The sequence below is a fragment of the Dreissena polymorpha genome, chromosome 10 (genome assembly GCF_020536995.1).
Source record: "Dreissena polymorpha isolate Duluth1 chromosome 10, UMN_Dpol_1.0, whole genome shotgun sequence".
NCBI classification, from domain to species: Eukaryota; Metazoa; Mollusca; class Bivalvia; order Myida; family Dreissenidae; genus Dreissena; species Dreissena polymorpha.
In genome coordinates, this window is record NC_068364.1 from 42,769,525 (window position 1) to 42,783,113 (window position 13,589).

Genomic DNA, 13,589 nt, shown 5'->3' on the forward strand with positions numbered 1-13,589 from the left:
ATGTGTACGGATGTCCATTAGGGTAGTTTTATATTTTACGCCCTATCAAAACTTCCCATATGCCTAAATTGTTAAACATGTGTTTTTGTTGTTTTAAATATCCGATATTAGCGAAATGAAATAAATTAAGTAGTAATGAGGTGCAGTCATGATTTTTTTAACATGATTTTGAAACGTTTGTGCAAATTATGACTGGTTTAAAAGAAATTTAAGACTGGCCAACTTCCATCTAGTAAATAAATAAATTGCCGTCAATTCTCAAAATATATTTTTGTCATTCGAGAAAAATAAGTTGTCATTCGTCGACTATAATACGCCACTTTCTTTTTTTCGCTTAGACAAAGGAAACTTATCATCGTCAAAAGGCCGAAAACAACAAAAACGTGACAATTCCTTCTTCGCTAACACATACATGTTTACCTGTTTGAATAAAAGTGTGCCTCCACAAAGAGAATTTTAAAGAAACGTGCTATGTATATTTAGTTCATCGTACATCATATTGTTAAGTCGAAATCGAAATTCGGATTATGGTATGGCATGGTATCATGTAAAATGATCGTATTTGTATCATGTTCTTCCGAAGGACATAATAAAACATATCGTGGTGAAACTGTTAATTTATAAGACATCAATTGGCATAAAGACGTGGATTATTAAACCGTTCTGGTGCCCAGCCTTATGTCTTAATTATGTTATATTTGTTTACCCAAACATGTGTTAATTGCCATTACATTGAGACATCCGTACAGAAGTCATCAACTGACAACACTTATTCAGTCCATACTGCACACGGAATAATGCTTCAGGATGTAATTTGTGAAACATATGATCCTGGTGGTGTTGGTCCAGTTGTTGGCGAGATACCTCGAACCAAGAACAGACTCCTTGCAGCACCTGTAGAAGAGGAACTACCGAGCTGCGGGTTTGACAACGAAAGAGTCCACATTACATAATTAAACAAAGATCATATCCAGAAAACGAGCTATCAATCACTGTAAGCAATGAGAAAAATATTCTTTGGATATTCATAAGGAATGATAAGCCTGCACATGGACACGAAATACCAGGCTGGACAGGATTTGTATCAGTTACAGGAAGATCACCGACTTGGCTTACCATAATCGATTACTATCATGTGATCAATCATCCAATCACACAGTACAGTACAGTACAGGCGTGCCTGAGATATGCAGATCAAGCTACAAGTGAGGTCAAACAGGCATATACAGTCACTACATTTTACCTTGATATTAAACAACCCAGATAAATACAAGAACCACTTTGTCCTTATTGGTATCTTTCATCTTACCTGTGCTTACTTCAAAATGGTTGGTAAAAAGATTTCTAAAGGAGGAAGGTAAAGTGAATGTGCGTGCAGACATACCTCTTAATTCGTTGAGCAAGTTGATTATCAGGTTAAAACGTGATAATGTACTTCGCAAACTAGATATATAAAAGTTTTGGTAGTTAAACAGTTTCAAGTATTAAAATGATCAATTCATATTAACATAAACTGCGTTCACTGAGTGATAAATCTGGATAATTACTGCAAACAACTGGAAATGGCATGGAATATCTGAGAATGTACATATCAAAACAGATATATATGCTCAATTAAAACTTATGATTTGTATAAGACCGTTTTTCTTTGTTACTTTGATCTATTACTATCCTAATGATGTCACATCCGAGTACTATGACACGTTTTGTTTTCCAGGAAAATAACCCTTGTATTATGTTACAACTTTCCTTGAATATTTCTATTTACTCAAAATAAGGAAAATAGTTAAGGTAAAATTAACTTACAAAATCAGAAATGCAATATTGGGATTGGAAAAATGTATATAGCTTTAACATTCTTACTGTTTACAAGTTGCAATGCAAATGGCTTTTTAATTAGGGGAATAACTCTGAGTTAACAAGGTATGGCAACAAAAAATGCTACTGCAAAATTCCTCATCTTTATTGCTATTTCCAGTCATATAAAGAAAGAATACAATGGTTTTAAAACAGTTTTTTCAAACATTTATTACATTTTGAGAAAATTTCCCGATTTCCCGATTTTCGGAGATTCTCATTAATATTAATGAATATGCAAATAGGATTAATATATAATTTGGTCTTCAAAATGAAGCACAATGTGTAACCTTTGTTTAAACACTAATTTGGTTGTATTACGATAGGATATAATATAATGATTATGTGATATAGTCGCCCTGAACCATTTTCTAACTTTGAGTGGCGGTTGCCATGGAAAGTGGTTGATATGCACACTTTCAATTGAGTTTATCTTTGAGGACAAGTGCAAAAATTTACTTACTTGAGTTACTGAACAACTTTGTATAGGTCAAAAATAATCCCAGGGGATGCATGGGCACCCCTATTAGGACATGGCCTATATCAGACTTTCGAAATCGCAATAATGGTAGCATTTGGTCATAACAACCTCTTTATAGTATCGAACCGGCTTTACCCTTTTCTGTTTTCTTTAATTACACTTATATTGCACATATATGTCAATGTTTTTCGTGTTTCACTGGCGTGGTACTTCGACGTTATCTTTTTTGTTGATTGCTGAGTTTTCATGTATCATTCGCTTTCTAGAGCGGAAAACAATTCGTAACGCCTTCTTTTTTAATCTTGCTATCTTCAATGTCTGTAACTGGCGTCTTTATACCTGGATATAGTAAGCAAAGTATTGCGTTTAGTAAGCATAGTATTCCGATTGAGGCATATTCAAACATGAGGATGTTCATATGTGTTAAAATAAACAGGTGAGAATCCCACTGCGTAAAAAATACCGTCAAATGCCTTATATTAAGCACAGCAAATGTTAGCGTTAAGTATGTGAGAAAATGTATAATAATACAAACTAATAATATAACAATTAATTTAAAAAAGATAACTCTTGATTTATAAAGAGATAATGTTCTCCAAAACAATCGCACCAATGCGGAAGTCATTTACGTCTACAAAACAGCCGCACCAATGCGGAAGTCATTCACGACAGATATTTCGTGTAAAACCTTTCAACATATGAAGGAAGTCATTTGGAAGTCAGGTCCAAAAAATGTGCTGAAAAAGGAAGTCAATTACAAAAAAAGGGGTTAATCCAAAGTTTCGGGAAATACATTAGTAAGAGATGAAACGGCGACGGAAAAGTAAAAATAATCTTGATTTTAGTAATATTTTTCTGTACACATGCGGCTATACTGTATATTGTAAGAGAAAATGATATGTGTACATCCGATTTCTCGAACGTCTCGTAAGTAGAATGCACATTTGTGGAGTCTACGATCTTGCAACAAAAAAAAGCGGGAAGCGCAAACACTTAAGAGCCGAACGTTCGTAATCATTTAAAAGATATATAAATATCAAGTGGCTTACCGGGTGAAAATATCCGCTACTCTATCTCGAAAAACACGAAAGCGACGCCATCTCGGAAGTAAGTTCCAACCAACATCACTTAAACCCGGTAAGCTCCCGCATACGCATGCCCCCCCCGCCTGGTTTGCATATATTTACAATTCATAATAATTGTTTTTCCATTACTAGATACACATCTAGCTTTTTGAATAATCTTGACCTGAAAAAATGTTGGTAAATGATATACATTCTCTGCATATAAATTCTACATGATTTCACTAAGGTGATCAATGGGTTAAATTATATTCAATTTAACATGTAATTCTTTGGCACCATTAAGCGGTCAAAACGAACTCCTTTGAGTGTTTCCGTTGCAGACACTTGTGATATAAAAACGGTGATTTACATGACAAGTAATGGTTTCAACACCGTACGTTCACTTAGAGAACGATCGATACTGCGGATACATGAATAAGTGGACAAACACATTTGGCTCCATTTGCCAAAATCAAAAGTTTGCTAAGTGAAAAATGTTTATGTAAGACTTTTGGTGTTGTATTTTAAGTCACCACAAGAAAGTATAGTTATGCTTTCCTTTAAGTTAGTTTTTTACAGACTGAATCAGAATGAAAACATTTTCTCTTAAGTTCAGAAATCGTCTATTGTATAAATTATTCATTTAGTGTTTCATATTTGTAGTCATAAGATGCTCTTCAATAATAAATATATACAGAAAATTTCCGTACTTACGATGTGAGAATTTTCCAACTTTTTGTCTCAGAATAAAACAAGAGCAATCTTTAAAATGTAGCGCAATAACACGTTTGACAAATTAACATCTTTATATAGTACTGAAAATACATTTTCCTGTGTCAATAAATATCTTTTGAGTTTGATAACATTGGTTGAATTATTAAAATTGTTCTGTTGTAGCCATCCAAATTGTAATTTGAAATACTATTTTAGTTTAGATCTTGAAATAAAACACGTGATACAAGAACTACTTTAAGGTTAGATCTTGAAATAATACACGTTGATCACATGTACTATTTTGTCATCAAATCGACATAATCAGTGATTTAGATCACTAACAAAGTTATACTGACGCTCGAAAAAAACATCCACCTTTTGTTTATAGGCTTCCAATTTTAAGATGTTTAAAACTCACTTAAAGGTTGATAGAGTCCCTTTCGATCACAACCCACCCCTTCCGCTGGTGTGCAAAAACAAAATGGCATTCATCACAACAATATTAATTAAACGTGTATTATTTCACAATTCCTAACTTACGCTGTTGCTTTCACAGTTCGAACAGGTTAACTAACTCTGACGGTTGTTATGTTTATGAAATCTTAAGTTTTATATGTTATCGGACAAAATCTTTCCCAAGTATGGATGACACAACTGGCTCAGAGTTAATTTTCAAACCAAGTGTTTTTTTTTTATTTCGTCAAAAAACATGACGGCCCCTATTATATCATGAAGCATGTATTGTTTGTCCTGTATATAACACATGTATATATACGTATGTATATACATTAATTCCAGATCATTGTTTTGTAATGGGTTTCTTTTAAAGTGACAGATGTAAACTGCATGATTAGACAATAAGTTTCGCGTAAAACAAGATCACTCTGTCCAAAGACAGTGGTTTAACCTTCCAATATAAGCGATGTGTTTCTCAAAAGTATTATGAAATTGTGTCATTCATTCGAAACGCTTGAGACCAAGTTTACTTTCGATGTCAAAGTTTAAAAGTATTTTCCGGAGCATTATTGGTCAATCATGCATGGGTTTGCAACCGAAAGTTTGGAAATGATCAGCGTCACTAATTCGAAGCCTGCATGCTGGAAAGTGACGGGTTACGAGCAAAGGTCATTTCAATAAACTATCGGCATGCTAATGGTTGCGAGAAGTTTGCAAACATAACTGATTATTATACAAACTATTTCATAGTACAAGACAATAATAAAATATTGTCACTTCCACATATGTCGCTCATTTAAATAGTGTATATTATTCACCAATATTAGCCAATCATCGCTTGTGGAAATTGTGTGTTTGAGAGGCTCAAATATTGTACACAAAAGCGGTTTTGTGTTTGTTTGGGATTTTGAAACAAGCAGGTAGTGATTATTGTGATTTGGGAAGAGTTGTAATAAATCCTTGATCAATAGTTTGAGTGATCAAACTTTTTGTGGCGATTGCCGGTTATGATCGGTGTATTGTGAGAGAAAGTAAAAAGTTCAGGAAAAGTTTACTTTGTTGATGTTTGTCAGGACTCTCCCTTTTACTTACTTAAAAAATATGTTGTCACCTTTAACTGCTTATGCAAATAGTATCTACAAACAAAAGGCTTGAAAACTGATTTTAAGGCAATAAATTGTATATAACTGTATATTGCTTCTACAATATCAATTGAGCTTGATGGTAAACCACCACTGTCTTTTCATTTTTATCTGGGTTGTTGATTAAATCGTAGCAGCTTAAAATTGTGTTCTTTATTTATTATTAATACTTTTAAAATCATAAAGCAATTAAGATTGTTTTAGACTATATTATAACACAATTTTATGTCAATTACACTCAAGCTATTTCTTTACTATATAAAAATCTGTCACAAATTGAGCACCATAACGCCTCAACACGCGTGGGTTAATATTTGAAAGTGTAACAAATCGGTTTTCTGATAACCTTTTTGACCTAAAACTTCGTTAGCGTCCGGGTTTCGGTATTACATATACACCGTCTACAAATATTAAGATAGTCCTAAATTGTACAAATACGCAGACGATAAGCAATCGTTGAACTTCACTATAATTAAATTGATGAATAAGTGACTTAATAAAAAGTGAGTGAATGAGTGATACTCCTTAGTAAGGTCTTAAACTGCACCTCGCTTTCCACTGCACCCTGACATTATAATAATATTAAAAGAAATTATCATGGCGGGGTCATACGGTACTATTGACACCCTTAAGCTTTGCCACTTTTTATAGACTCTCTATGTGATGTTAAATACGTCATATGAACGCCTTGGGTTTAACAAATTTAGACAAGACTATAATTTTAAAGGTTTTTCCTATTCAAGTCTATGAAAAACCGGTGACCACCTGGACGACGCAAATTTTCAATACATGGACATAATTTAAATACATTTATGGGCAACCTTCAGAAGATGCTACATACCAAAATATGAAACCTCTGGGCTTTGCGGTTGAGGAGAAGATTTTCAGTTTAAAAACCCAGTTTGGGACCTCGTGACCAACACATTCCAAACGGTACAATTGAGAGCATAAGCATACTAGGCAAGAAATAAACACCGTTTAAGAACATAATGTACTTCGAGTTTAGATGATTTTGATGTTTTGTATAACTAGCAGAACAGCTGATTGCGCAACAAGTGATGCTCATTAATGCATCGACTAAGTCTGATTTTTTACCTGTATAATATAGCTCGTCCGAAGAACTTAATTTTGTTGAAAACATAAAGCATGAGGATAATTATAAATGAGACATCACCTCATTGCCTACCTCGTTCCTTGTCATTTTGTGCTACATGCCTTTAAATACCCTCGTTTCCTCTGACCTTTCGAGGTCACCAAAACAGCCATTCGAAGTCGCCTCTTTTGATGTGTGACGCCCTGTAAAATTCTCGTAATTGTTCTCAGATTGTGTCTGACTTGATCTTCTTAAGTTATCTAGCGCAAGGTCTTCTCCACTGTAGAAAGAAACATAGTTGTATTATAAAAAATATTTTAATGAACCAAATGAGTGAATTACATTAAATATTTTTTATCGAACCTATCCGCACATGTTTCTAGCCCAACGGAATTCTTAACTTAACTTATATATGAACCAAACTTCCTACTTAAATTGCCAGATTTTGATTTCGTTGAATCTGTTTAAATGTAGAGATCTGGGATTTGTTCTCACAGTTAACACAGAACAATACAAATGCAACACGGAAAGTTTGCAGACTGTTCCCAATATTTTATAATAAAAGCCTGGCAGGGGATTTAGAGTGTTGAATGGTTATGGGCTAAGACATTATCATGACGGGGTCATACGGCAATATTGACATAAATGAGGAGTGCCTTATATGGTATCCTCTTGAAATTTAAAGATCCAGAAGTTTACTTCTTCTGATGCCTGGCATCTTCTTGGGACCATCGACAATTGTTCAAAGATTGGTTAAACTAATAACGCCCAGGGCTATGATTGTTGTTAAGCCGAATTAGGTTGCTACTTTGAGAATGTAAACGAAAATAATAATTATCATAATCAAACAATTGTGAAACGCAAGTATCGGTGAAGCATATAGTTTTGCCAGTTGTAAGTTCCTTCTTCCTTCCTCCTTCCTTCCTTCCTTATTAAGGAAAGGAAGAGGAAGGAAACGGAAGGAAGGACAGGAAGGAAGGAAGGAAGGACAGGAAGGAAGGGCAGGAAGGAAGGGAAGAGGAAGGGAAGGCAGGACGGAAGGAAGAAGGAAGGAGGGAGGAAAGGGGAAGGAAGGAAGGGAAGGAGGGAAGGAAGGAAGGAAGGACGGAAGGAAGAAGGAAGGCAGGAAGGAAGGAAGGAAGGAAGGAAGGAGCGGAAGGAAGGAGAAGGGGGGAGGAAGGGGGGAAGGAGGAAGGAAGGCGCGGAGGAAGGCAGGAAGGAAGGACTAAGGACAAGGAAAAGTAATGAAGTAAGCGCGACCTAAGGAGGAATGATTCAGTCATTCCTTAATTCCTTCCTTCTTCGTCATACTTCTTCCTTCCTTCCTTCCTTCCTTCCTTCCTTCCTCTTCCTTCCTTCCTTCCTTCCTTCCTTCCTTCCTTCCTTCCTTCCTCCTTCCTTCCTTCCTTCCGTTACACTTTTGTTACAGTTTCTCATAGAACCTTCAATACTTTACCGATCTCTTTCATATTTGGAATGTATGTACCATGTATGGACCTATACCTTTTGATGAGGTTTGAGGTCATTTGGGTCAAGGTCAAAGTCACCGAGGCCAATAATAGATTTTTCCGTCACACTTTTGTTACAGTTTCTCATAGCACCTTCGATTCCTTACCGATCTCTTTTATATTTGCCATGAACTTACCTTGCATGAATCTCTATCTTTTGATGAGGTTTGATGTCACTGGGGTCAAGGTCAAGGTCACCGAGGCTAATAATATATTTTTCCGTCACACATTTGTTACAGTTTCTCATAGCACCTTCAATACTTTACCGATCTCTTTCATATTTGGCATGTACGTACATTGCATAGACCTCTACCTCTTTATGAGGTTTGAGGTCATTGGGGTCAAGGTCAAGGTCACCAAGGCTGGTCAATTTCACCGAGGCCAATAATAGATTTTTCCGTCACACTTTTGTAACAGTTTCTCATAGCACCTTCAATTCATTACCGATCTCTTACATATTTGCCATGTACTTACCTTGCATGGACCTCTATCTTTTGATAAAGTTTGAGGTCACTGGGTTCAAGGACAAGGCGACCGAGGCTAATAATAGATTTTTCCGTCACACGTTTGTTAGTTTCTCATAGCACCTTCAATACTTTACCGATCTCTTTCATATTTGGCATGTACGTACCTTGCATGGACCTCTACCGTTTGCTGAGGGTTGAGGTCACTGCGGTTAAGGTCAAGGTCACCCAGGCTAATAATAGATTTTCCGTCACACTTTTGTCACAGTTTCTCATAGCACCTTCAATATTTTATTGATCTCTTACATATTTGACATGTACGTACCTGGCATACACCTCTACCTTTTGATCAGGTTTGAGGTCACTGGGGTCAAGGTCAAGGTCACCGCGGCTTATAATATATTTTTCCGTAATACTTTTGTTACAGTTTCTCATAGCGCCTTCAATATTTTACTGATCTCTCACATATTTGGCATGTACGTATCTTGCATAAACCTCTACCTTTTGATGAGATTTGAGGTCACTGGGGTCAAGGTCAATGCCACCGAGGGTAATTATAGATTTTTTAGGTGGTTATTAACACATATATTGACAAAGCGCATTATCGGGGAGCATCCATCAGTTTCACTTAAACTCTTGTTTGTCATAGCGTTCTTTATAAAACATCAGCAGAATAAGCCCCCGGTATTAATTAAAATCATATGTTTGTGGGGGAAAGGGAAGCGAGTGAGCTTTTGCAGTTTTTCTTTGATGATTGGGTAAAAAGTGACTTCTATATTGTTCACAATATTTTTGTTAAAGTTTACCTAGTGACACAGGTTTTGACCTTACATGAACCGGTTTCGAATTTTTCGATATACTAATATAACAGATGGTCTGACCATGTTTCTTTAAGATTGTGCAATAAGTGTGGCCTCCAGAGTGTTCACACGTTTAATGTTGAAGACACACGTTTGACGACAAACAAAATCCAAAATCTCTGCTAGTGGGCCATTGACTGAATATAATCAAGACAATAAAAAAGTGGGGTCATGCATAATATGAGTTTCTTACGCTTATTTGTATGACTAGTTTTGTATTGTTTTCTGGTGCATGAATACATCTAAGGATGATGCAAAGAAACATTTCGTAATATCAATCACGTCTTCAGTTGTTTTGAACTTTTATATTCTCCAAATTTCTGGTTGGTAGAAGACGATATAGATGTAGTCTTGTCCGTTCTTCCCATCTTTTCTTCCGTCCGTCGGACTGCTCTAACGTACAATACACGAAAGGTATAACTGCTAGCGAAGAAATTGTGTAAATATTTTTATCACCACTTTTATCTTTAAAGTGTGGCCTTGATCTTTGGTGAAATGAGTAGAAAGTAACACGCGACAAATTGTCTTAAGATGAACGGTATTTCTGCCAACTTATTTTTAAATCCATGGAAACATGGACAAATTATAGCTACGACAGAAATGTGTAACCGGTTTTACGGCCAAATGGGACTTTTGACATCTAATTGTTTCCTTGACCGTTGAAGTAGATGCGGTGGTTACAAAGAAATGCCGTCGTCTGATGGTTGTCATTTGTGGTCAGTTACCTTAGAATGGCATGATGAATGATCAAGTTTCAGATCAAAAAAGCCTTTGGATGGCCAAATTTGATATGTTAAATCTTAAGGGTTACCTTGACCTCTGAGGTAGGGAGACGAGTTGTACAGGCAAGTTATTTAAAAAGCCATCAATTAGGCCAAGTTAAAGATGAGACAGGATATTTTGCACAGAAGTATAGACTAACAGTGCAACCGCGATATGTTCCATGCATGTATTTTAGGAATCCATACCTTTTTAAGATAAAGAAAAAACATCAATGTATTTATATGATGTTGTTCTCTGAATGTGTATATATATACACAGCATTTTACCTTATTAAATACAATCAACATGCGTTTCATATGCTTTCTGCACAGTATTAGTATACAGTTTAGCTTGAACGTTGTCATGATTATTGATCCCGATATTTAGACAATAAAAGAGGGTAAAGCTTGGCCGTACGTACTTTATCAACCCTAGTCGTATAACGGCCATCGGGCAGTTACATATAGGCAGTTATTAACGTAAGGTTCAGCTCCGCCATATTGTAATGGTTTATGGTAAATATCATCCTAGGTTTTTTCTTCACTATAAGTTAGTACCGAAACAGGTTTCCATACTTTTATCACAAATACTTCACCATTGAAATGTTTGACGCATCGTATTGATTCAATTTAAAACTATAAATCCTGATCGGACATTCCTCTGTTACCAGAATGAGTTTTCAAATATTGCTTATTGAAACGTGTTATCGTACACCCTTTGCGAATGTTTCTATAAAAACAGTTATATTATAGAAGTATGATTTAGTTTTTAATCAATAAATATTATCAACCTGTTCTATTTTATTACAGGTGTATAATTATATGCGAAAATCGTGGCTAATCTGTATGTATATAGTGGTAAATACAAAAAAAACAACCCTATACGAATTTCCTTTAATCAATTACGTCTAGAGTTTAAAGTTTAAGCTCAATTTCTTCGAACGCTTAATGAAACGCTCTCGATTCCGTTTCCTGGGTCGAACCAGTACTTGGTGTCTATGAGAAAATCTAAAGTACTCCCACACAGTGGGGAATGAACCGATGACCTCCCGCTCGCTAACCCGACACCTTAACCACTACGCCACGGCGACCGATTTCTTTAAATCTTGTAAACTTTGTATATGTCTCAACTTACCAAGGAGTGAAGAGTGATACCGATTTATCCTCATGCGTCCATTCAGTTGGATTGTTTTACCGCACGTAACTCAAAAAGTATAACTGGCATAGTGATACAATTGTTTCATTTGTTATTTACGCGTAGACATGCGTGTTTTCACCTTCTATATGTATTTCGATGCAACGCTTTTTCGAATTCACATCTTGTATTTCGGTAGAGTCTTTTTCCTAACATTCTCGGCGGAAGGGGTACATTCAAGGGAAAAATACTTTATGTTGTGTGTTTGGGGGAGGGGGGGGGGGGTCGCGGAGAAACGTTACTTCTACGTATATGTCTGTTTATATTCATGTTCATCGAGCATGAATATGGATGGCTGCAGTGTTTGGAACTGATGATTTCAGACATCAGGGGTGCTGTTTATCCTTGGACTTGTGCCGCTAGGAACACAAAGTAATCATCCTAAGGTCATAGGATAAAATATGTCTTAACATTTAAAATTTTATGTGAAAAGCTGGGGCGAATCTATTCATCTGTTAGCCTAATTTGAGAAGAATGAAGTAATGTAAAATGTTAAATGAGAAAAGTTCATGAATTGATACGTGTATACGCATTTAATGAGGCGCAGGCTGATCGTGGGAAGAACATTATTTTTTAAATGTGAAATAACCATGATCAAACAGATGGTATTTTAAGTTCAAAATACAAATTAAAAAAATATGAGAAGTCAAACAAACCCTTATGAGATATAATTATTTACCGGTACATGTTTTATAAACGTTACAAAATATATTTTATTAACTATTATCATGATATACACCATTTATGGTTAATTTAATAATCATGTCATGCCACTATGGCCCTTAAGCGCTGATTTGAGTTAAAAAAACCAGTTGTTGAAGAATTCACCAGATAAAAGGTACGCACTTAGTTAGAGATTGATTGGATAGACGCCCCCACATTCCACTTTTGTTCACTCCTCCTATGTCAAAAAGTAAAATTCCGCACTTGTCTCCCTTGATAAAAGACACAAATCTTACGTTACAGTGGAGGCCACAGTAAAATGAAAACCTCACATCAGTTAGACATTCTATTCGGTCAACGATTCTTTGTTAGAATCAGTACAATGTTCTTGATGCAACACACAAATCAGCAACACCATTTTATAAGGTATATTATGCTACTGGAAGTAAGTGATGATAGAATTGACAAATGACACATTTACACGTACAGATATAAACAAAATAACGGAATCATTATAAACAATCATGCAAACGTGTATTAGCAATATTACATTAGTGTTATATATACATAATGAACATTAACAAGAAATTAATAGGAAAACACACACACCAAAACATTAATGATACATTTGGAGTAACAATTATTAATAACACATTCAATATGGTTTGTGTGAAATTCACAATAATGGTCAAGGCTGTTTCGAATAATCACTGATTATCACTGAACGTTAAAGTAATCCAATGCGTTGAACCATTAATAGGTCAATGCTGTTTTGTAGAATTTTCACTTATTATGCCTATATTGACTTTTGAATGTTCAAGTAATTCAATGCGTCACACGATTGAAAGTTCAATGGTGTATCGTAGAATTGTCATTTATTATGCCGTTCATTTTCTAAACCATACTTTTTTGCTGAATGTTCCATCTCAAATGCGAATGGTTCTGATGCTGACATTTGGTCGCCGGATTTGATACTGAAACATAAAAGACGATGACAGGTATATATGCAATTATTAATGACATTGTTTGTTTTAAGCACCCCAAATACATCAGTTTTGATGTTGCTCGGTAAAACCGGGGATCCTCTTTCTTACATCTGATGATAAAAACATTTGAATATGTACTTATCAGTTCTATTCACAATTATTTAAAACGACTTACGGACATGTCAGCCCATTTCTTTTTGCATATGCCGAAAGAGTCTTTTTCTCTAATAGGCTATTTGTGATCATAGTACATAATGTGTTTATTTTTGCAAATCAACCAATTATATAGGTGATAGGTATAATGCGTCACTTTGATTTTCGGGGCTGAGTCTAATGCACATTTTT

General features: G+C 35.4%; 2 protein-coding genes across 12 annotated transcripts in view; both read right to left on the reverse strand.

The window, feature by feature from the left end:
* Positions 1–13,589, reverse strand: part of LOC127847546 (mucin-5AC-like) — a 127,317-nt gene that overhangs the window by 89,522 nt on the left and 24,206 nt on the right. For 2 of the 10 annotated variants that reach the window (XM_052379551.1, XM_052379550.1), the window contains exon 12: positions 12,591–13,232. The exons of the other annotated variants lie outside the window; for them this stretch is intronic. In XM_052379551.1, the coding sequence (XP_052235511.1) occupies positions 13,185–13,232 (48 nt within the window). In that variant the 3' untranslated portion in view covers positions 12,591–13,184. Of the gene's footprint in view, positions 1–12,590; positions 13,233–13,589 lie in introns of those variants that run through there. 10 annotated transcript variants of the gene reach the window in all.
* LOC127847549 (uncharacterized) overlaps positions 1–13,589 on the reverse strand; it is a 72,326-nt gene that overhangs the window by 3,600 nt on the left and 55,137 nt on the right. The window contains exon 1 of one of the 2 annotated variants that reach the window (XM_052379558.1): positions 4,657–4,729. The exons of the other annotated variant lie outside the window; for it this stretch is intronic. The gene's annotated coding sequence lies outside the window, so the exon portion shown is untranslated. Of the gene's footprint in view, positions 1–4,656; positions 4,730–13,589 lie in introns of those variants that run through there. 2 annotated transcript variants of the gene reach the window in all.